This window comes from Entelurus aequoreus, linkage group LG07, assembly GCF_033978785.1.
Source record: "Entelurus aequoreus isolate RoL-2023_Sb linkage group LG07, RoL_Eaeq_v1.1, whole genome shotgun sequence".
Classification (NCBI taxonomy): Eukaryota; Metazoa; Chordata; class Actinopteri; order Syngnathiformes; family Syngnathidae; genus Entelurus; species Entelurus aequoreus.
The window spans coordinates 28935608-28960291 of record NC_084737.1 but is presented as its reverse complement, the minus strand read 5'-3'; the positions used below and the strand labels follow the sequence as shown (position 1 = coordinate 28960291).

At 39.4% G+C, this 24684-nt stretch overlaps 1 protein-coding gene across 2 annotated transcripts; it reads right to left on the bottom strand.

The window, feature by feature from the left end:
* LOC133653649 (ADP-ribosylation factor 3-like) lies at positions 1 to 21712 on the bottom strand. 2 transcript variants are annotated; one of them, XM_062053173.1, is made up of 5 exons: positions 21668 to 21712; positions 15306 to 15477; positions 15112 to 15222; positions 5529 to 5653; positions 1 to 1403 (listed from the first exon to the last, which is right to left on the bottom strand). In XM_062053173.1, exons 2-5 carry the CDS (start codon positions 15451 to 15453, stop codon positions 1242 to 1244), a joined length of 546 nt encoding a protein of 181 aa, XP_061909157.1. In that variant the 5' UTR covers positions 15454 to 15477; positions 21668 to 21712; the 3' UTR covers positions 1 to 1241. The 2 variants fall into 2 exon arrangements, with proteins under 2 accessions (XP_061909157.1, XP_061909156.1); XM_062053172.1 differs by lacking the exon at positions 21668 to 21712 and adding an exon at positions 20236 to 20621.
* Positions 21713 to 24684: the final 2972 nt, after the last annotated feature.

Sequence of the window (24684 nt, the reverse complement as noted above, 5' to 3'; positions counted from 1 at the left end):
AACAAGGCTATAGGATTAATTTTATTACAGATCTTGTACAATATTAACATGCCTTTGATGCATTCGCTTGCCTCATTTTGTTAAAACATCAACATTAAAAAAATGCTCTTGTTCACAAATTACTCCATCCATCAGAAAATAACCTGTTGGACAACAATAATGTGTTATATTGTGCATCATGGTAGCAACCATTGCATTGACAGATATGATGCACCATGGAGTTGAACATTAGAAACTAAATAGCCTTCTCTTGCTCACCAGTGGCTAAGTTGGCCAATAGCAAGATGTAGTCTGCAGTACACATCTTATATACAGCAGTAGTGCAAGCCAGCCTTGGTGTACAGGATGAAAAGCATTGTCAGTTAGTTTGAAAGCCTCTTTGCTTATTTGGCTCCATCGGCAAATAAATGTTGCACTTAACAGAATAAATGAACATGGATAAATTAAATACAATCATAAATATTTTTGTAAAAAATCTAAATGGATACTTTAAGCAAAATATGCACTTTACTCTGTTGTACATTATTTTGTACAATAGGAAGGGGATTCATTTGGCCCCATTTGTCGCGATTTACCTGACGCGTGAAACGTGACAAATTGGGGGGAGGGGCGCACTACACACTTTAGCCGGCAGGCGGCAGTAGAGTGGTAAATATCTTAAAATGTGTTTTGTGGCAATTCCAACTTTGACCAGAGCGCCAGTTGCTATGTAGACTAAATAGCAAAATGATGATCGCAACCCCCCACCTTCCTCTCACACGAGATCCACCCAGGGATGAGGCCGTAGGAATTCCTTCCCTACTATATAACATTTGTTTGGACAAATGACAATGAATATGTGACCTTTTACAATCTGAAATAGCAAAGATACTGCGGCTATACTATTATGACACTTATTTACATGGAAAAGGAAAGGACAGTTATCATCCCGCCACCACACGTTTTAGACCCTGAAAGCATTATAGACACGGCAAAGGAGGGATAATACATGTCACTTTACAGCAGAATTACATTGTTCATCCCCATAATTATGTATCCAGTGTATAGAATGCAAGACATTTAGGTTACATTCCCAAACTCTCACTGCAGATCCAAGCAAATCAATAAATAATCCAGTAAAAGAATAAGATAGGGGATGTTGAGTCACCTGCAAGGAGCTTTTCAGCACCGCCTCTCCATGAAAGAATCCACATACTTGGAGCTGGCAACCAGACTTTTCCCCGCTCTCTAAGCCCCGCCCTTCACTTTTTGTTCTTCAGCTGATTGGCCAGCCAGTCCAAGCCCTCATAGAGGCCGTCGCCGCTGGTGGCGCAGGTGGCCTGAATGTACCAGTGGCGGTGGCGCAGGGAGTGCAGGCCCAGTTTGTCGGTGATCTCTGCTGCGTTCATGGCGTTGGGCAGGTCCTGGGGGGGGGGGACGACGACAAAAAAAGACTAAACAGTAGAACCTAGATTTTCGAACCCCTTTATTTGCTAACTTCTGATTTACAGCTTTTCGAACCGGCCAATTACGCCACAGTGTGTGAACCATGTTTCTATATCAACGTTTCATTCAGTCATTCATTTTCGCGCCTGCAGACAAAAACGCAGGGTGTAACATTGTAGCGAAGGCGGAGCCTTCAACTCACTTTCTGCACAAGACACTCACTTCTCAGCGCTTCATTCAGTACATGTGTTGTTTATCCCCTTTTGACTAGTTTTGTCTTATTTGCTAACTCAGAATGAGTCCCAAAAAGCCAACCCAACAATCCAGCAAAAAAAGGAGGGAATCTCTGTGGGTATAAAAAAAAAATTGCGAGGAGTACTGTACATTAATGGCGCTTGCAAGTATGACTGACAAAGATTGATGTAGCAGGCGCCATGACCGTGCCACAACAAGTTTTAACTGTGAAGACACCAGACTTTTCTGGAAAAATATGCCACAGCTGACTGATTGCACAGCGAGGAAAAGATACGACAGGTGCCGCTCTTTAAGCAACAGAAGAGCAAACACGCAGACACGGAAGGGACCTCCAGCCCCTTGTCGATTTGGGTGGATCTAACTTTTTCAAATGTTTATTATTGTAGCAATATGGACGTTAAAGTTAAGGATTTCTGATTATTTGTGAGGGCACCACAGTGGCTTCTGTGTGTGTGCGTGTGTTAACAGAGCAGCGTGTTCAGCACATTTCCGCTTGTTATTAAACACAAAGTTGATCCACCCCCTCTTTGTTATTTTTATTCAATAGTACAGTAGTAGGGACGGCATGGCGAAGTTGGTAGAGTGGCTATGCCAGCAATCGGAGGGTTGCTGGTTACTGGGGTTCAATCCCCACCTTCTACCATCCTAGTCACGTCCGTTGTGTCCTTGGGCAAGACACTTCACCCTTGCTCCTGATGGCTGCTGGTTAGCGCCTTGCATGGCAGCTCCCGCCATCAGTGTGTGAATGTGGAAATACTGTCAAAGCGCTTTGAGTACCTTGAAGGTAGAAAAGCGCTATACAAGTATAACCCATTTATCATTTATTTACAGTACAGTACAGCACTTTATATTGAGTTCAAAGTAGGGCTAGGCGATTATACGAGCGTAATCGTTGATCACGATTAATTTGAGTTCGATCACAGTGATCAGCTGCTTGCATATATTTCCTTAATCAAAACATGGCAGAAATTCCTGTCAGAAATGACTGCAGTAGTAAACAGTAGGGAAGCAACGATGCTCGGTATAATGCTGCACACTTAACACACCCACTAATTTAATTAAAAAAAAAGGCATTTTTATATCTAAATATTATTTAATCAGACTTTTTGTTTATGTGTCTGCAAATATTGTAGTCCTCTGATATGCCCTGTTCTAAAAACTCTGCAGACACTTTTTGTTCAAATAATTTTTGAGTTTGTGGATAAAAAACATTTTGTTCCTGAAATAATCATTAAACTTGTTTAATATGTTGGTATTAGGGCTGCAACTAACGATTAATTTGATAATCGATTAATCTGTCGATTATTACTTCGATTAATCGATTAATAATCGGATAAAAGAGACAAACTACATTTCTATCCTTTCCAGTATTTTATTGAAAAAACCCAGCATACTGGCACCATGTTCTGGACATTGGGGATGCAGCATACACCAATAATAACACAGAAATGTAACTCATCAGATCAGAACTGGATCAGATACTGTACACGTTTCTGTTGTGAATAATAAAGGATTAATTTTAGGCTGCTTCTGAATAATAGCATGAAATATTCCAGCACCTTCATAACGTTTAGTTATACTAAAGCATCACTCAAATCTAAATATATTTATATAGCTTTATCGGGCTTGGCTGCATTGATCCATTATGAAACCAACCTGAGATATTTCTGTCCGTTACGTTTATTTCGAAATTGGTAACAGTGCGTTTTCTCTCTCAAAACGGAGTCAAATGTGCCGGAGACACATTATCAGCCCCACGTTGCAACAAAGGCATAACGTTAACGTTACTCACAAAAAAGCTGAACTCATGAATGCCTGTTGCCACTATGGACTTAAAAAGTTACGTACCGTGAGTTCCTCCCTTCATCCATGGCTCCAACATGTTTCCTTTTCAGGTGCTTCTGAAGCAATGTTGTACTTCCGTGCCATTTTGCAGGAAACGGTCTTCTTTGAAGTCTTTAAAGTAAAGTGTTCCCACACTTTTGACGACTTAGGTCGTACACTTTTCTCCATTGAAGCAATAACCTCAAGATGTTTCTCCGCTAAACTATCCGTACTGTTTTCCTGCGCCATTTTTCGAATGTTTCCAGCAAAGGAGACGGCGTCGTCACGTGAGCTGCACATGACACATCATTGGCTAGCTTACCCCACCTCATGAGACGTAGCCTCAGCGCCGCCCTGGCGCTGTTTTTGTACTCATTTTGATTATTGTTTCTCAGCTGTTTGTAAATGTTGCAGTTTATAAATAAAGGTTTATTAATTTTTTAAATATTAATTTTTATTTTATTTTTTTTAATAAAAAAAAAAAAAAAAAGCCTCCGCGCATGCGCATAGCTAGTTCCAACGAATCGATGACTAAATTAATCGCCAACTATTTTCATAATCGATTTCAATCGATTTAATCGATTAGTTGTTGCAGCCCTAGTTGGTATACATTATTTTACAGTACCTCAAATTCAAACTGCACTTTCATGTATTTTTATGCAATATAAGATACAGAATTTGAGTTTTAAAAACTCCACAATGTGGGTCAACGCTTGTATGCCAAAGCACTGGTGAGAAGCACTGATGTATACAAGTAATTAAAGAATATAAATAATCATTAAAAAAGTGTTGTTTAGTAAATGTTAACTTAAAGTTAAAGTCTAATAGTATCCACTAGACCAATTAAACTTTGTTTACTGCAGAATGTTTGTGATGACAAGCAAAAAAACAAAACAACTTTGAGTGGAAGAAAAGTTTTTCTCCTTACCCCCACAAAATGAACCGAAAAAGAAGCAAAACCATGGCCCTAAAACCAGGTACAGACTGTACTGTTGCACCTCTATCCATCCATCCATCCATTTTCTATCGCTTGTCCCTTTTGGGGTCGCGGGGAGTGCTGGAGCCTATCTCAGCTGCATTCGGGCGGAAGGCGGGGTACACCCTGGACAAGTCGCCACCTCATCGCAGGGCCAACACAGATAGACAGACAACATTCACACTCACATTCACACACTAGGGCCAATTTAGTGTTGCCAATCAACCTATCCCCAGGTGCATGTCTTTGGAGGTGGGAGGAAGCCGGAGTACCCGGAGGGAACCCACGCAGTCACGGGGAGAACATGCAAACTCCACACAGAAAGATCCAGAGCCCGGGATTGAACTCAGGACTACTCAGGACCTTTGTATTGTGAGGCACATGCACTAACCCCTGTTCTACCGTGCTGCCCTGTTGCACCTCTAGTAAACACAAATATAGATATGGACAATAAGACAGTTGTCAGCTGTTAGCATATATTACCTCGATCAAACATGGCCTAGTGGTTAGAGTGTCCACCCTGAGATCGGTAAATTGTGAGTTCAAACCCTGGCCGAGTCATACCAAAGGCTATAAAAATGGGACCCATTACCTCCCTGCTTGGCATTCAGCATCAAGGGTTGGAATTGGGGGTTAAATCACCAAATGATTCCCGAGCGCGGCCATTGCTGCTGCCCACTGCTCCCCTCACCTCCCAGGGAGTGGAACAAGGGGATGGGTCAAATGCAGAGGACAAATTTCACCACACTTAGTGTGTGTGTGACAATCATTGGTACTTTAACTTAACTTAACCATAATCCTCCACAGAACAATCCGCTTTAATAAAAAATTTTTTTTGATATCAATCGAGATCGGACGATACGATATCGCACAGTCCTAGTTCAAAGTCTACAAACCTTAACTTGAATACAGACTTTTGTCTAACCTGGAACCAATTATTAATGTTAACATTGTTTCCTAAATTAACTTTGCTTCACGATACAAACTTTTCGATTTACAAACCAAGTTCAAGAAACAATTAAGTTCATAAATCAAGGTTTCACTGTACCTGCTTGTTGGCAAAGACGAGAAGAACGGCATCCCGCAGCTCGTCCTCAGCCAGCATCCTCATGAGTTCCTCTCGGGCTTCGTTCACACGTTCACGGTCGTTGCTGTCCACCACAAAAATCAAACCTGCAGACAGACCAGCAGACCAACAGTAAGAAATACAGCAGAACCTATAATGTTGAACACGAGTCATTCCGGCCTTGCGTAGAAATCAATATTGCCGTAACAAATAATGAAAATTAAATAATCTGTTCCGGTGCCAACGGTCACCCTGTGAAAAGGAGCATTCATTGTAAAACCAAAAAAACAAAATCAGGGAAATGTCCTGCATTCTCGGTGTATACATTTAAATATTAATACATACAAACAACTCAGTCTTTATGTTTAATGAGTTTACCCATATCTAATGTAAAAAACAACAAAAGCAACCCACCATTTGGTGTGATGTTAAAAGCATATTTTTTCCTAAACCTTCAGTAAAATTGTCAATTGTTTGACCACAGAGGGGTTTTTTTCCCCTCCAAAACTCCCAATACAGGTGCAGTGCTTAATTTACTTTCAAGTTATTCAGTTCTGTTCAGTTTCAGTTTATTTTGAAAATGCAAACAATACAATTACAATGTAATGTATAACATTTTTCTAGTTGCTTCATTACAGCACATCCAAAAAGGAGTTGGAAGAAGCTGAGCTTATTTAATACTACCCCTTTTTATGTCCCATTTCTTTGTTCTCTGTTTGTAACAGAACAGTGAATAAATAAATGATAAATAAATATACCATAGGTAAGTAAACAAATATTAAACACATAAATAATCATTATCTCCAGAGTCTGAGGTCACAAACATGGACATGTCCATCACTAGAGCCGAAGTTGCTGAGGTAATCAAAAAACTGCCCAGTGGCAAGGCCCCAGCAGAGGACGAGATTCGCCCCGAATATCTCAAGGCTCTGGATGTTGTGGGACTGTCGTGGCTGACACGTCTCTTGACCATAGCGTGGAAGTCTGGGGCGGTACCTCTGGATTGGCAGACCGGGGTGGTGGTCCCCCTTTTCAAAAAGGGGGCTATGGGTGTGTTCCAATTATAGAGGGATCACACATCTCACCCTCCCGGGGAAAGTCTATTCCGTTAGTCGATTCTCGGATTCAAGAAGAACAATGTGGTTTTCGTCCTGGTCGTGGACACAGGACCAGATTTATACCCTCGCTAGGGTACTGGAGTGGGCATAGGAGTTGGCTCAACCATTCCACAAGTGTTTTGTGGATTTGGAAAAGGCCTTAGATCATGTCTCTCGCTGTATTCTGTGGAGTGTGCTCCAGGAGTACGGGGTCCAGGGTCCGTTGCTACGGGCCATAGAGTCCTTGTACAAGCGGAGCGGGAGTCTGGTTTGCATTGCCGGTAATAAGTCAGACATGTTCCCAGAGGACGTTGGACTCCGCCAGGGCTGCCTTTTGTCACCGATCCTGTTCACTATCTTTATGGACAGAAATTCTAGGCGCAGTCATGGTGTGGAGGGTTTCCAGATTGGTGGCCAGAGGATTGCATCTCTGCTTTTTGCAGATGATGTGGTCAGGTTGGTTTCGTCAGGCTGGGACCTGCAGCGTTCACTGGGGCGGTTTTTAGCCAAGTGTAAAGCTGCTGGGATGAGGATCAGAGCCTCCAAATCCGAGGCCTTGGTTCTCAGTCGGAAAAGGGTGGACTACACCCCTCGGGTCGGGAATGAAGTTCTGTCTCAAGTGGAGGAGTTCAAGTATTTTGGGGTCTTGTTTACGAGTGAGGGAAGAATAGAAAGCGAGATTGATAGACAGATTGGTGCGGCGTCTGCAGTGATGCAGTCACTGCACCGGTCTGTTGTGGTGAAGAAGGAGCTGAGCCAGAAGGTGAAGCTCTCAATTTACAGGTCAGTCTATGTTCCTTACCCTCACCTATGGTCAGGAGCTTTGGGTAATGATCGAAAGGACAAGGTCGCGAATACAAGTGGTACAAATGAGTTTCAGGATGTCTGGGATCACCCTCAGAGATAGGGTGAGGAGCTCGGTCATCCTGGAGAGACTCAGAGTAGAGCCGCTGGACGACAGCAAAACTTACAGCGTGTGTAGCAGACAGCGTCCACAAAGTACATCCGTACAAGACATGACAATCAACAATGTCCACACAAAAAAAGATAGCAACAACTTAAATGTTCTTATTGCTAAAACAAAGCAGGTGCGGGGAATAGCGCTCAAAGGAAGACTGCAACAGGAAAATACCAACAAAACAGGAAAAGCCATCAAAATAGGAGCGCAAGACAAGAACTAAAACACTACGCACGGGAAAACACCAAAAAACTCAAAATAAGTCACGGCGTGATGAGCCAGGTGGTGACAGTACACCTACTTTGAGACAAGAGCTATAGTGATGCATGCTTGGTTATGGTTTAAATTCATATCCAACAATTGCGACAACGACTTTTTATTGTCCACTGAGTTTCATTTTTTAATGATTTCTGCTGGTGGTGTGCCTCCGGATTTTTTCAAATAATAAAATGCGCCTTGGCCCAAAAAAAACACTGATCTAAGGAATGTACACCTTTGTGCAATAAAAATTATTTTGTTATTTTGAATGTCTAATTAATGTTACTCTATTCTCCTTATTGCATGGTGTTCTGCTTGTTTGTAATTTAGTCAGGCACCTTTGTGGACAGCTCAATTTGTCATCATCATCATTTGAGTTAATAACAAAGTAAGTACAGTATGTGTATCACACACTCATAGTTTAACAGCCTTTATTATTGTTGATCATTAGGTTTTGTTTGTAGTGACACTAGCAGTGATTGTGTTTTAAAATAAATGATGCTAATAGAGCTAATGCTACGAGGCTAATACAATAGCCATTTGGGTAGGTGATGTTTTTATAAACATTTTTGCTAAAAGGTTAATAAGCACATGGGTTGAGATATTGGTTGTGTTTGTCTTGGAATTGTTTGTTTACAGCACTTTTCATTCAAATCAGGCTCCACATAAAACCACAAAATGCCGGTTGTCTGACTTGAGTAGTGTTTGTGGTTCGAGTAGTAGTATTCAAATATTCCCACAATAGCAGTGTAAAATCGAAAAAAAAATTTGTCAGATTGCACTGAGCTACAGGAGTGAATGATCACCGTTGCTATATTGCAGTGGTTCTCAAACTTTTTTCACCAAGTATTACCTCAGAAAACAGTTGGCTCTCCAAGTACCACCATAATGACCAACATTTAAATACAGTAACGTAGTAGGCCTCTAGTCATTAAAAACTACTTTTAAACAAGAATATTTAATATTTTTGGTCACTGTAACGTTACACAGTTTGAACAGTTACACTGTGTTTGAATATAGAAAAAAAACAAGTTTTTAGTATTTTGTTTATATTGTAACAAACTAGGTCCTATGTTATGTTATGTTCCACATGTTTAAAGGCCTACTGAAACCCACTACTACCGACCACGCAGTCTGATAGTTTATGTTACGGCTCAGACCCCTGCCGTCTGTGCGCACCTGGGGACACGCCCACGGCCGCGCAAATCCAGGGACGCGCCGCGCGCGTCTCCGCCCTGCAGCAGCCACCAGCTGCAATCACTCACCGGAGAGCTGCACACCTGGGACTGATGAGGGCGAGCCGCATAAAGGGACCAGTGAACCCAAGGATCGGCGCGGGAACTTAGTTTTCTCATTGTGACCCTACCCTCCGTCGCCTGGACAGTGAGCTGTGCGCCTCACTTTTCCCTGGATCTCCCCCCTGTGTTTTTGGACTGCATTCCTCGTTCCTGACTCCTCGCTCGCCCCTGGACTTGACGCTCCTCTCAGCCCCACGGACCCCCGCTTGTATCCCGGATCACCTGCCTGCCCCCTGGACTTCCTCTTCTCTCGTTCAACACTTTGGTAACACACACTTCAGTTAAATTACACACATAATCTTACACCACACACTCATTACCTTTTGGATCTAGTTCACACTCCATTTTCCTTAGTTTATTATATTAGTATTGTTTGTTATTATTATATATATTGAATATATATAAATATATATTAAATAATTGTATACACTTCCCCCTGGTGTCTGTTTGCCGTCACCTCCCCCTAGTAAACCATTACAGTTTATATATCAATGATGTAATTGCAATACATGCCAATACGGCCGGGTTAACTTATAAAGTGCAATTTTAAATTTCCCGCTAAACTTCCGGTTGAAAACGTCTATGTATGATGACGTATGCGCGTGACGTCAATAGTTAAACGGAAGTATTCGGACACCATTAAATCCAATACAAAAAAGCTCTGTTTTCATCTCAAAATTTCACAGTATTCTGGACATCTGTGTTGGTGAATCTTTTGCAATTTGTTTAATGAACAATGAAGACTGCAAAGAAGAAAGTTGTAGGTGGGATCGGTGTATTAGCGGCTGGCTGTAGCAACACAACCAGGAGGACTTTGACTTGGATAGCAGACGCGCTATCCGACGCTAGCCGCCGACCGCACGGATGATCGGGTGATCCTTCGTCCTTCCGTCGATCGCTGGAACGCAGGTGAGCACGGGTGTTGATGAGCAGATGAGGGCTGGCTGGCGTAGGTGGAGCGCTAATGTTTTTATCATAGCTCTGTGAGGTCCCGTTGCTAAGTTAGCTTCAATGGCGTCGTTAGCAACAGCATTGTTAAGCTTCGCCAAGCTGGAAAGCATTAACCGTGTATTTACAGGTCCAGGGTTTAATAGTATTGTTGATTTTCTGTCTATCCTTCCAGTCAGGGGTTTATTTCTTTTGTTTCTATCTGCATTTAAGCACGATGCTATCACATTAGCTCCGTGGCTAAAGTGCTTCACCGATGTATTGTCGTGGAGATAAAAGTCACTGTGAATGTCCATTTCGCGTTCTCGACTCTCATTTTCAAGAGGATATAGTATCCGAGGTGGTTTAAAATACAAATCCGTGAACCACAATAGAAAAAGGAGAGAGTGTGGAATCCAATGAGCCAGCTTGTACCTAAGTTACAGTCAGAGCGAAAAAAGATGCGTCCTTCACTCTAACGTTCCTCGTCCACGAATCTTTCATCCTGGCTCAAATTAATGGGGTAATCGTCGCTTTCTCAGTACGAATCGCTCTCGCTGCTGGTGTAAACAATGGGGAAAGGCGAGGAGCCTTTCAACCTGTGACGTCACGCTACTTCCGGTACAGGCAAGGCTTTTTTTTAACAGCGACCAAAAGTTGCGAACTTTATCGTCGATGTTCTCTACTAAATCCTTTCAGCAAAAATATGGCAATATCGCGAAATGATCAAGTATGACACATAGAATGGATCTGCTATCCCCGTTTAAATAAAAACAATTCATTTCAGTAGGCCTTTAACAGTTGTGTTACGTGTAGCTTTCCCTGACAATGTTTGTCTTTGTTTACATGTGTTCTGCATGTTGATTGGCTAGAAGGCTGAGAAAGGGCAGACGTAGGCGGACAATGTGGAGAACATTCGGTTCCCACGTGTGTTGAGTGATAGAAATGACGGAATAAAACGGTTCTGTTTGTGTCTTAAGTGTTTTTTTGGCGTCGACTGTAACGACTTCCATTGAAAGCTGATAAACCTTTGATAATGACTCGAGTCACGTCATTACAGTAGTTATTGTATTTTATTTTTTGAACAATTTCCCTTGTGGATCAATAAAGTTTGTCTAAGTCTAAGACTATTTATGTAGCAAGCCAGCAGCCCTTGGCATCAATAAACACAGCGTTGAGTTCAACTAGTACGACTTTTATTTATTGCATTGTCTTTTGTACTTCTTTGTACCGTGTAACTAGAACACATTACAAAAACATTACTATCATCTCTTAAAATAATATCACAATCACTTAAGCGTCACACAATGATACTCAAATGTTGACGTTTTAAACACGCATTTAGAATGAATATATTTATCACATTTCTTTAAAATCACACATCACAACATTGGAAGAAGAACTTTGGAGCATATCCCAGATGTCAGTTTAAAAAAAAATACAGAGGACATGACCTCGGTGTCCTCAATGGTAGTTACGGCCATGCTTCGAGGATTTTATCGGTGAAGGGGGATTCTACTGCATCAAGTTTTTAACAGTGATAAGACCAGGATTTTTTTTAAACATCCTGAAGCGGACGTAGCCTATAATACAATTGAGGTAAAGGCACTACCAGGACAAACGCAGATAAAGGATTGCCGTTAACAACTCTGAAACCCCGAAACTATTAAAAAAAAAGCCACAATATTCACCAACACAAGGGCACAAGGTAAAAAGGACTTTCCTTTGTTTGTTTTTTTATTGTAGCCAAATGGTTGGTAACGTTTTGGAGAGCACCAAAGTCAAAGTGCGTCTGTGCACGTATTGACTGTTGGACTGGCTGTTTTAGTTGTGTTGTTTGGATAAAAAAAGAGCCATCACCCCCTTGTTATGTTGGAATGATAGATAGATAGATATATATATATATATATTATGTACATACACCCATTAGTGTCTTCAAAGTGTGCATTTTTTAAATATATAAAATAGGAACTTTTGTCGAGGCTACAACCAATTGTTCATGTTTACATTGTTTCTTAAAGCAGCACTAAGTAACTAGTAGGGATGATGTTTGATAAGAAATTATCGAGTTCGAGTCTATTATCGAATCCTCTTATCGAACCGATTCCTTATCGATTCTCTTATCGAGTCCAGATAGGTTGTTGTATATGGAAAAAAACACACAATATTTGGTTTAACAAAAGCTCACTTTTATTATATAAGAAAAAACTAAAATCTAATAAATAAATAAATATTGACTGTTACCCCCCTAAAAAAATATTGACTGTTGTTACCCAAAGTATATTAAGTGGGATTTTTCAGAAAAACAAATATATACAGTAACACAAAAACAACCTGTCTCTGTGGTCATTATAGGTGTATAAATAATAATATAGTGTTAAATAAAATCAGTCCCTTGGGCACAAAACTGAAAATAATACAGCTCTCCAAAAAGTGCAATTCTGCTGCTATTTGACATAATTGTTTGTTATGATGCTTTGACATTTTTGCACTTTATTTCTTTATTTAAAGAAAATTCTATGTAGAGAAAAGTTGTTTGCAAATGTGGTTACAATGCTAAAAAAAAGAAAAGTTAAAGCTAAAAAAAGAAATACACTTTATTGAGCTAACATTATTTCTTTATAGGGGGAAAGATGTGATGTTATGAGCTAGGCTAGGGACTATAACAACTACACTACCCAGCATGCAACGGGAGTGACGAGCATGTGCGGTAGCCCCGAAAAGTGTTGTATGTCGTCACCTGGCAGCTAAGAATTAGGTTTTGAGCACGCTGTGAAAGTAAACGTCAAAAACTCAGCCAACACGCCTCGTCTGCATTATTTATAATTGGACAGACAACACATATACTGTGTGATTTTGTTTTGTTTACAAGGAAAGAAAAACAAAAGTTAAAAAAGGGAGATGTCATATATATGTACAGTATGTGCTGCGGTTGCTTTAAGAACGTTGCGACAGCTGCCGTAAAGGAGGTGCGTTGCTAACCTGGTTGCTATGTTTCAGGTTGGTCGTAAAAGTGTTCGTCATGTGTTTGTACCCTGCTCAAATCTCTCAGTAAAGTTATTCATTGGATTATACCTTTTGTTTTGAACTTCATTACACCTTGGAGCGCTTTTTCCGGTGCATTGTTTTTCCTGCTTTCCCTATCTGCTCCTAATGACTGAGCTACGTGACGTCATTTCTTGTGATGTCTCACGGGGCATTTCTGGTCGGGACGGGATTCGTTCCGAGGCATTCGAATAAAGAACCAACTCTTTTTCTTTACTATAGTGGTCTCGATAACGGGTACCGGTTCTCAAAAAGGGATTCGAGTCCGAGGACTCGGTTATTTTGTTATCGAACAACCGGGAAAACCGGTTTCGAGTATCATCCCTAGTAACTAGTAAGTGAATTTCAATGCTCAAATCAAAATGCTAATGCTAATGCTAATGTTAGCTATCGAAAATTTGCGTGGTAGCAATAAACAGCCACCAGCTTGATAGTTTTACTAGTAAAGTAAAGTAAAGTAAAGTAAAGTAAAGTAAAGTAAAGTTAAAGTACCAATGATTGTCACACACATACTAGGTGTGGTGAAATTTGTCCTCTGCATTTGACCCATCTCCTTGTTCACCCCCTGGGAGGTGAGGGGAGCAGTGGGCAGCAGCGGTGCCGCGCCCGGGAATCATTTTTGGTGATTTAACCCCAAATTCCAACCCTTGATGCTGAGTGCCAAACAGGGAGGTAATGGGTCCTATTTTTATAGTCTTTGGTATGACTCGGCCGGGGTTTGAACTCACAACCTACCGATCTCAGGGCGGACACTCTAACCACTAGGCCACTAGTACCTCCTTCGAAAAAAATATTGCGCCAGTCTTTCTTTGCTTCGGACCTGCATCCACCCTGATACATTCTTGGTAGTAGCATCATGTTTGTAGCGCCATCCAAGATCCTTTCTTGATAGTGTCTGCTATTTAACATCAGCTTAGTCATTAGAGACGTAATATTTGTGCCAATATAACAGCGGACATCATGCCAGTTTGACGCTACATCATCATGAGAAATGTAGTTTCCTTCTGGCAAAACACTAGCACTTTGGTCCACTGGTGTCGCCAAAATCAACCAAAACTGAAAATTCTTAAGTGGGGCTTTAAGGGGAACTCTGCTTCACTATACAAACTTTTCGTTTTGCAAAACCATGTTCAACAACTATTTAAGTTTGTACATCGAGGTTCCACCATATTAGCCACTATTCCCTTCAACCAGTGGCGTGCGGTGAGGTTAATGTCTGGTGAGGCACGACTGCATCATCACAGTCAGATTTACAAACATATGAACCTGCAGTGCAGGTGTACCTAATGTTGTGTCCCTGCGGTCGTTCGCGGCTCCTGCAGCACGTGCATTGTTGTTTTTGCACTTTTTGGCTTCTTGTTAAGTGACTTTTTTTGGGTGGATTCGGTCTTGTACGTGGAGGGTTTGGGTGTGGGCTTTGGTTGGTGTGGCCGCGGCGCTCCCGTCGGGCGGTGCATTCTGCGGCGGAGGTGCTTGGCACCAGGAGGCGGGGTTATGAGACGAGCCTCACACAGTGTGTCTTCGCAGCAGAGTTTTATGAATGCTCAGCACTAAAAATACGTTACACACGTTGACAAAATACACTGTACATTATATACCTCAGCTAACTAAACTATGGAAATGTATAATATAATTCATATAGCAATACGGTCTCACTGCACAGCAGGCCAGCAGTTAGCCGAGTCATTGCGCACAATCCATGTTGAGGCAAAAATCAGTGACGTGCCTCAACTGGCTGCTGATCACCGCACCGTCTCTTCTCAGTATTTCAACGGCAAATGTGAAAATAAAAATAAAAATAATCTAAAACTGGTGAAGTTAAATGGAAAATAACTTGAGTATAATCACTGGATACATATAACAATTTAATTATTCTTTTTTTCTTTTTACTTTTTTTTTTCTTTCCATGATGGCAGGTGAGGCTGTGCCTCCCCTGCCTCTAGTGACGGCACGCCACTGCCTTCAACATAAGTCGGGCTTACCCTGAGTGTTTTGGAAGTAGTGTCTCCACAAGGGACGAATTTTGTCCTGGCCGCCCACATCCCACACAGTGAAGCTGATGTTCTTGTACTCCACCGTCTCAACATTGAAACCTGAATAAGCAGAAAACAAGAGTTTCAGGGATTCAGTAGTTTGAAAAAAATAAGAAGCCATGTGTGGTTGTGTCCTTACACACCAATTGTGGGGATGGTAGTGACAATCTCGCCCAGCTTCAGCTTGTAAAGAATGGTGGTTTTCCCAGCAGCGTCGAGCCCCACCATGAGGATCCTCATCTCTTTTTTGCCTATCAGGCTCTTTAACAGGTTTCCAAAGATGTTGCCCATGACGACCGGTGGCTCACTCGTCAACTGCAACAGAAATGTTAGCTTGCACAAATGCAGCAACAATTCAGATGCTGTGTAATTACTTTTTTTTTTTTTTTTACAGACTCTGCCTTAGGTCTACTTTATGCCAATATTTTTATTCAGTTTATGCAGGCCACAACATTAGGCACATAATAACAATAGGTCCCCAAAATGATGCCTTTAATAAAATGCTAATGTCTTATTATTAATATCAATTTAAACAATGTATTGCAATGCATAATTCCTCATGTTGAAGTGGAGATGTTGTACCGGGCCCCCAAGCACAGGGGGGGGGACTTTTGTACTGAATATTTTGAATATTTTTGTTTGCCATTTAAAGATGCGAGTTATAAAAACAACGTCTTAACTAATACTATAAAAGAAATATATCTGTGAAGGTTCAATAATAAGTTTGCTTGAATCAAATTAAGAATGTACAAGACTACCTCCACCCCCCTAAAATACAAAATGGTTTATTCCACCTGGATAGTGACAACCCTAGAATTGAACACTTCACTCAACACAGAAATCATAATGTCATCAAAGCTCACCTTTAAGCATTTTTGGAACAAGGATGAGGTGATAGAAGAAAGTAAAAATATAATATGTTTATTTATGGCAGCATAGGAGAAAGTTATGTACAAGTTTCACTTTTGCATCTCATTGCAATAACTGTGGTGTGTTCAAAGACCCTCTTTTAAAGTTGCAAACAGAGGCGTCACTAGGTTTTAAAGACAGGAATAGGCTTAACTTAAATCCCAGGAGATGCACTAATATTTAGAGATCGGTCGATATGTTTTTTTCAGGGCAGATACCGATACCGATTATTTATGGTGAAGGATAATTGATTTTTGGAGCTGATATTAATTTACTGTAAAATGTATATATTGGAGTCAAAATTTCGAATAATACTATTACAAACTCCAACACTTAACTTTATTTAAATGCAGGAAACATGTTTATTCAAGAAGCAAGTAAATACAAACAAACAACAACAAAAAGTGCAGGGAGTTTCACAGTAGCATCTCTTATTAAAGGCGAATAAAAATTTGAAAAAAATAATATTTCCCTGAAATAATTTGTATCCCTTAATAGCATCAACTGTGATTGCTGCAATGATTCCAAATTCACAAGTGTTGATCGCCTAGCAATATTACACTTAATTACAAAATGGAAAAAGTTATTAAGATGATATAAAGTACAAGATCGGTAGGTTGGAGTTCAAATCCCAGCCGAGTCATACCAAAGACTATAAAAATGGGACCCATTACCTCCCTGCTTGGCACTCAGCATCAAGGGTTGGAGTTGGGGGTTAAATCACCAAAATGATTCCCGGGCGCGGCGCCGCTGCTGCCCACTGCTCCCCAAGGGGATGGGTCAAATGCAGAAGACAAATTTCACCACATCTAGTGTGTGTGTGACAATCATTGGTACTTTAATCTTAATCTTTAAAAAAAGATAATCAAAATCACTATTTAAGCAGAAACATTGGATTTATTATTTACATCTTTATCAAAACCTGATTGTAAGAATCCACGTTTTAGTAACTGATCAGAGGGAGCCCTGGGTGGGACAATGCTGGAAAGAGAGGCGCGACTATGTCTAAGCCAATCTGACCAGTTTTAAATGAGTCCTGTCGGATTAAAACAAGGCAGACACTTGTTTGATGCTTATTACATTTAAAATGATAGTAATGGTGGTAATAGAAGTTAAATATTTTGATTTATTATCAATATTTTTTTTAAAAAGCCGAAACCGATAAAAAAGGCAGATGCCAATAAATGTCAAAATGCCAAATATCGGCGCCAATAATCGACCCGGCCGATAATTGGTTAATCCCTACTAATATTAATATAAACATAATAATAATAATGTATTATTGTGTTTTGTATTATCTAATAATGATAATTAGCTGTGAATCAGCAAATCTCTACTTTACACTCTGAAGTAGGGCTGCAACTAACGATTAATTTGATAATCGATTAATCTGTCGATTATTACTTCGATTAATCGATTAATAATCGGATAAAAGAGACAAACTACATTTCTATTCTTTCCAGTATTTTATTGAAAAAAAACAGCATATTGGCACCATACTTATTTTGATTATTGTTTCTCAGCTGTTTGTACATGTTGCAGTTTATAAATAAAGGTTTATAAAAAATAAATAAATAAAATAACAAATATTTAAAAAAAAAAATAATAATAATTGCCTTTGCGCATGCGCATAGCATAGATCCAACGAATCGATGACTAAATGAATCGCCAACTATTTTTATAATCGATTTTAATTGATTTAATCGATTAGTTGTTGCAGCCCTACTCTGAAGCAGTGGTTCTTAACCTTGTTGGAGGTACCGAACCCCACCAGTTTCATATGCGCATTCACCGAATGCGCATGTGAAAAATAAAATGTTTTTTTTTTTTCAATTCAAGACAAAGTTGTTTTTTTTACTGGTGCACAAAATGAAACGTGCATGAACATCACCTTGTTCAAGGAACAAAACCAACACAGTGGATAAACTCACAACAAATTACACACCTGCAAATCAGATGGAAAATTAGAGGGAACTTGTTCGGGGGTATCCATAATACGCCAATAGGGAGAAGTTTTTATTTACACGATGAGTCGGGTGTGTTTTGACCTCCGCGGCAGAGGCTCCGCCGAACTCCTGAGGCCGACTCACTGAACCTCTAGGGTTCGATGGAACCCAGGTTAATAATGACAGGTTGTATTATTGTCTAAAATCATAAACTGGCCACTTTATAATGAATCTGTTGGCACTTTTTTTGTAAAGGAAAAAGAAAGACTTAAATTTTTAAGACACAACCAAATTCTTAGGGTAGTTACCTATCTCTAGATATGATAGTCGCATCTTTAAAAAGTCAAAAACAATACTTAAAAGTTTTTACATGTGTTTTTAAAAAACTGGTTTAAAACCAAATCCATGGAATAATTCGTTTTTAGTGCGAAACATACCAAGTGTGTGTATGGAGCGGCAACGTTGGGTTTAGGTCCGGATGGGGGGCCCTTTAGGAGTCTTGTGTACGGGCCCCAGAATTTGGTGCTACACCCCTGGCCTCATCTGACTCTAATACATGTATTCATACTATACAATACTTATACTATGTTTTTTGATTGATTGATTTATTGATTGATTGAGAAGTTTATTGACATCTTAAAGAATTGAATCCATGTACCGTATTTTTCGGACTATAAGTCGCAGTTTTTTTTCATAGTTTGGCCGGGGGTGCGACTTATACTCAGGAGCGACTTATGTGTGAAATTATTAACACATTACCGTAAAACATCAAATAATATTATTTAGCTCATTCACGTAAGAGACTAGACGTATAAGATTTCATGGGATTTAGCGATTAGGAGTGACAGATTGTTTGGTAAACGTATAGCATGTTCTATATGTTATAGTTATTTGAATGACTCTTACCATAATATGTTACATTAACATACCAGGCACGTTCTCAGTTGGTTATTTATGCGTCATATAACGTACACTTATTCAGCCTGTTGTTCACTACTCTTTATTTATTTTAAATTGCCTTTCAAATGTCTATTCTTGGTGTTGGGTTTTATCAAATAAATTTCCCCCAAAAATGCGATTTATACTCCAGTGCGACTTATATATGTTTTTTTCCTTCTTTATTATGCATTTTCGGCAGGTGCGACTTATACTCCGAAAAATACGGTAATGCTTTAAAAAGGCAAATGGATGGCACAAAAAGCCAAAAGGCTTGTTTCCATTGTGGTCCATTAAATATGCATCACATTTGATACATTCAATAATAAAAGATATATAACCAGTAACATGTATATAAAAAGAATTGATAAATTATGTACATATACACCAGGGGTGTCCAAACTTTTTCCACTGAGGGCCGCACACGGAAAAATTAAAGCATGCGGGGCCATCCATCCATCCATTTTCTACCGCTTGTTCCTTTTGGGGTCGCGGGGGGTGCTGGAGCCTATCTCAGCTGCATTCGGGCGGAAGGCGGGGTACACCCTGGACAAGTCGCCACCTCATCACAGGGCCAACACAGATAAACAGCCACATTTTGATATTTTTCATTTTGAAACCATAACAAAATATATGATTTAAAAAAAAAAAGTTTTACCTTTAGGGCTCCCAGGGGGTCTGACTTAGACCCATAAAGACCCATAAAGGATCTAAGTCATTAAAATGTTAAAAACAAGTACATTTTTATTTACATTTTTTATTTAACGCTTACAGTAAATCTCTACAGTATATCAACTTCAGGTTGATATAAAGTTTAAAAAAAAAAAAAGGTTTTATGCCTTTTCTGTCAAAGACAACTTTGTTTTTTTATAATAAAACTGAAATATGCAGTATTTCCCCCACTGCCCAAAACATTCAGAAAGCAATGTTTGATGTGAAGTAATTAGAGCCTTAAAAAGATCAATAATGCAGGACACCATTGATTTTTAATTCATTATTATTTTTGAGTAATCACAGTGAAAAGATAAATAAAATCCCATTAAATATATTTGGGATCGAAAAGGTGCCCCACTCATATAAAGTGATACATTTGTATTACCGTATTTCCTTGAATAGCCGCAGGGGCGCTAATTAATTTAAAACCTCTTCTCACTCCTGCGGTTACCAAAACCATGCGGAATGAGCAAGCATGCTCTAATTATTTTAAAACCTCTTCTCACTCCGGCGCATACCTTATCATGAAAAGCACATTTAATTAAAAAAAACGTTATTATGATCTTACCTTTACTTGTAAATGGGTCCATGTGCAGCTGCTTCTGATCAAAGGCAGTCTTTCTCATCTTTCTTCAATTTTAAAAGTCTCTGGAGATATTCCTTTAATTATTACCTCCTGCTTCGATTGAAAGTCCAGTTTAGAAAACGGTTTTATTTTAGATATATAATCCTCCATGGTAAAAGTGCAAGCAAACAATTGCTGCATGCTTGCTGCTTGTTGTCTTCTTCTGCAGTACCTGTCTCCTGCAGTACTGGTAGTCGCAAGAAGGATCACTAGCGCCCTCTACCACCAGGAGGCGGGAGTCATTTAATGACTCATATTTGACCCGGCGGAAGTGCCAAGCATGCGCTAATTATTTTGCGAAACGAATTTGACCCGGCTGTAATTCTAGGCAGGCGAATACTATATTCCCGGCGCCAATTCAAGGAAATACGGTAGTTTTTTTTTTACTTTCAACACTTAAGTTACGGGATCAACTTCAGATATATCTGTCGATTTTACGTTTGAACTATTATTTTGGTTGTTTTATGCTCTTTTGTCGAAGAAAACGTTGATGTTTTTGTATGGCAACCACACAATATTTTCTGCAATATTTTCCACATAAAACATTTTAAAGTGAAATATTTGTAATAATTGGAGCCTTGAATAGGTCAATAATCCATTATAAATTTTTTTTTTTTTTTTTTGAGCAATGGCAAAAAAAAAGAAAAATAAAGATAGACAAAAGAAAAAAAAACAGCCTGCATGGCAGCTTTGTGTCAACATTGCAACTTTTTTCTAGTTAGATTTCCACTTTTTTTTAATGTATCTTTTTAATTTTGCCAATAGCATTTCCAGAATGTGTGGCGGGCCGGTAAACAATTAGCTGCGGGCCGCAAATGGCCCCCGGGCCGCACTTTGGACACCCCTGAATACACAGTATACGTGTAATATACATAATGATGTATGAGGAGATTTCTTAATTCAATTGTGTAAGTGCAAACATTTTATTCCAGCAAGTAATCAGCAATAATGCCGTTTAGGCCATGAAAAGGCATAAAGTAGCACAATGATGGTAATAAGGTTGCTGCTGTTTGCATTATGCTGCAGCTCTACCTAATGTATTGTCTCGCAATGATGTCCGACGGCAAGGGGATGATGAAGATGATGAAACATGCGCTGTGTTCTCTCTTCTCCTATGAAATATTCACGGGATATTATTTGCCCTCTTTGAGATGAGAAAACGCACCACGTTACCCACGGCGTTATAATGTGTACCGCAATCCTCCTACCGTCACGACTAGGACGCATGATGTCGTCGATAAACGACCGCGTGTTTTTAAAAAAAACAAAACACGTTTTTTAAGTGTCACAACGAGGACATAACTATGAATTGTTTTGTGTATCATGGCAAAAATGTCGGCACTTTTTCTCCCGTTTAAATTTCATTTCCACTTACCGCACACGGCAGGTTACCAGCGGGATGCAGGCGACAGGCTGGCGGGAAGTCTCGCGATGACAGCCTCACTTAATCTCGTGATATTTGGTCCAAAAAAAATAAAAAATACAAATACTGCAGCCGCGCTAAAGCTAAAACGGAAGTGTTTCTTTACGCACTTTGATATAGACTTACACAACATAATGTTTTGACTTTAATTTTCTTTCAGTTTATTGTTCGACATGCGGTAATGTTTAAGTGTGAATACTGACGCAGCAGGGAAGCAAACCATTGTGAAACTAACAAAAGAGCAGACAGGCTTGAATAATTAACACAGGAATCATGTAAATGAATAAGTAAGTGACTGTAATTGGATGCTTGTGTGACCCTTTTCTACTTCTCAATGTACAGTACAATTTAAAAAAGCGATACCTTTGAATTATCAGACAAGTCGGGGTGTCCTGGTCTGATATCAGAATGAAACCATGTATCGGATTATATTGCCTTGCATCTAAAATCTGGACAGCCAGAGAACAGCGGAATTATCTCCAATCGGTAAACAAAGTTAGTCTTGCATTGTAGTAAAGTCATTCACAGAAGGTAAACACGGCAGGCTAGCAGCTACACAACAGCTAAGCAAACAATTGCAAACAAGCCAGACAAACCGCGTAATAAGTGTCCTCGATTGGAACAATAGTGCCGTCTAAATAAAACATGACATTTATCGATGTTAACAAATATCAAATAGTTATAGTTGCATATCAAAAATGCAAAGTCTCCAGTAACAGACGTGTCCGCATCGTGCAACATACGCCGTCATGAGCAATTTAAAGAATTATTGTGGCCACTATGTGTTGCAAAAGAACCCAACTACCACTCCACTTCAACTTAAAGACAGCATACATCAATTCCAGATGGTTAGTGATAAATAGGTTAGTGTTTTTCATGTGTTGCTCTCTGTTTGACTCATTTCCCCTGATTAAACCTTTTCTAACAGTCCACACTACAGAATGATAAAAGTGTGTGTGATTCGTGCTGATATCGTATCAGATCAAAATCAGTATTAACCAAATGCTTCAACATCAGTATCGTATCTAAAGTGAAAAAGTGTGCAACACCTCTACAAACAAATGTAAAAAAAAAACATTAGTTAACCATCAAAAAACAAAAAAGCACAAACCCTGCAAGCACAAGATATGAAAACAATGTTGAGAACTTGCTGAATGAGGTCCTGACGTTGAGCAACTCAAACATAACGTTGAAACAACATGCTTTTTGACAACGTTTAATCAATGTTGGCTTCCGGCGTTGATTTGACCATTGAAGGTTGGTCATTTCCCAACCAATATTCTACCTCTACAAACAAATGTAAAAAAAAACATTAGTTAACCATCAAAAAACAAAAAAGCACTAACCCAGCAAGCACAAGATATGAAAACAATGTTGAGAACTTGCTGAATGAGGTTCTGACGTTGAGCAACACAAATACAACGTTGAACAACATACTTTTTGACAACGTTGATTCAATGTCAGGCTGTGACGTTGATTTGAATTATGAACTCGGACATGGAGGTTCTGATTCTCATCCCAGTCGCTTCACACTTGGCTACAAACTGATCCAGTGAGAGCTGAAGATCCTGGCCAGATGAAGCCATGTCAGAGGGTCTGTTCATAACGTTTATGGACTGAATTCCCCGGCACAGTCAGGGCTTTGAGGCGATCCGGTGCTTAAACGTGTCTTACTTAAAAAATGGAAAACATACAAAATTTGTTTAAAAACATAGCCTTTATTTTTAGGGAATGTTGTGACATTTTAGTTAAACAAAACAGGACTTTAAATACTTCAGTGATATAAATAAAATGATTATTAAGTAATAAATTCAATAATGTGAAATAAAATCCACAACAAGTTGTCATAATCGTCGCATCAATACTGGCAGATATACAAAACACAGAGAATGTGCAAAAAATTAAAAGTGGACTCGCTTCAGCAATAATGTTGATGTTCTGAATGCACCTTAATCACTGTGACAGGATTGGTGCATAAAGAGGAAGTGTTGTGTTGCTGTTGTGACCAGCGCTGCAGGGAAATGTGTGTGCATTTATAAAAGTCAGGACGGCTGTTGGCTATAGGGATGGGAATCTTTCAACAACTCACGATTCGATCTGATTCCGATTCTCTGGGTGAGGATTCGATTCACAATCGATTCACGATTCAACTTGATTCTTTATTAAAAACGACTCTCGCAATATGGTATTAGGTATAAATATGATAAAACAAAACAAGTTACAAAAAGCTCCTTTTGGCTACTGATATATGACGTACACGCGCATCAAGTAAACCGGGAAAAAAAACACATTTTAAAACCAATATGTTTTATTGATTCATAGAAAAGTCTTTTTTAAAATCAATTTTTAAAAAAAAGACGATTTGATTCAGGATTGGAATAAGAATTGCGGTCCATATACCTTCCGTTCATTCTATTTACAATTCTTAAATGCAAATCAAAAAACAAATTTCGGGCCAATTTTTCTATTTTCATTTCTGAAACAAAAGTTGGACAACTATTTAATGAGACTTTTTTAAAACAAAAATAGGACTCCTGCTGAACAAAGATGTTAGCGTTATGCTAAAAAACATGTTAAACGAGAAGAAAAGGTTAAATACTGCTTCCGGTTCAATTTGTCATCACAAAGATAACCACGCATTTTTGCATTTTGGATGAACATAAATTGGATTTTTGTGTTTATCTGGAAAAATAAAAATCCATAAAAGGAAACCAGCACAAAATCAAATTTTATGGCAATATTTTAATGAAAATCAACCCTCTTTGGTGGTTTTAAAACCTGCCATATATAATAAAAATCGAAAAACGGCCCTAATTTAGTTTTTTGATTTGCGTTTCAGAATTGGAAATAGAGTGAACGGAAAGTACACAGACCAATCGCACATTTCTTCCCAGTGTGCTTACAACCGATTACGATGGCGCCAGTGCCATAATGGAACTTTTGTCACACATCCCTGTCTTAAATGCAGT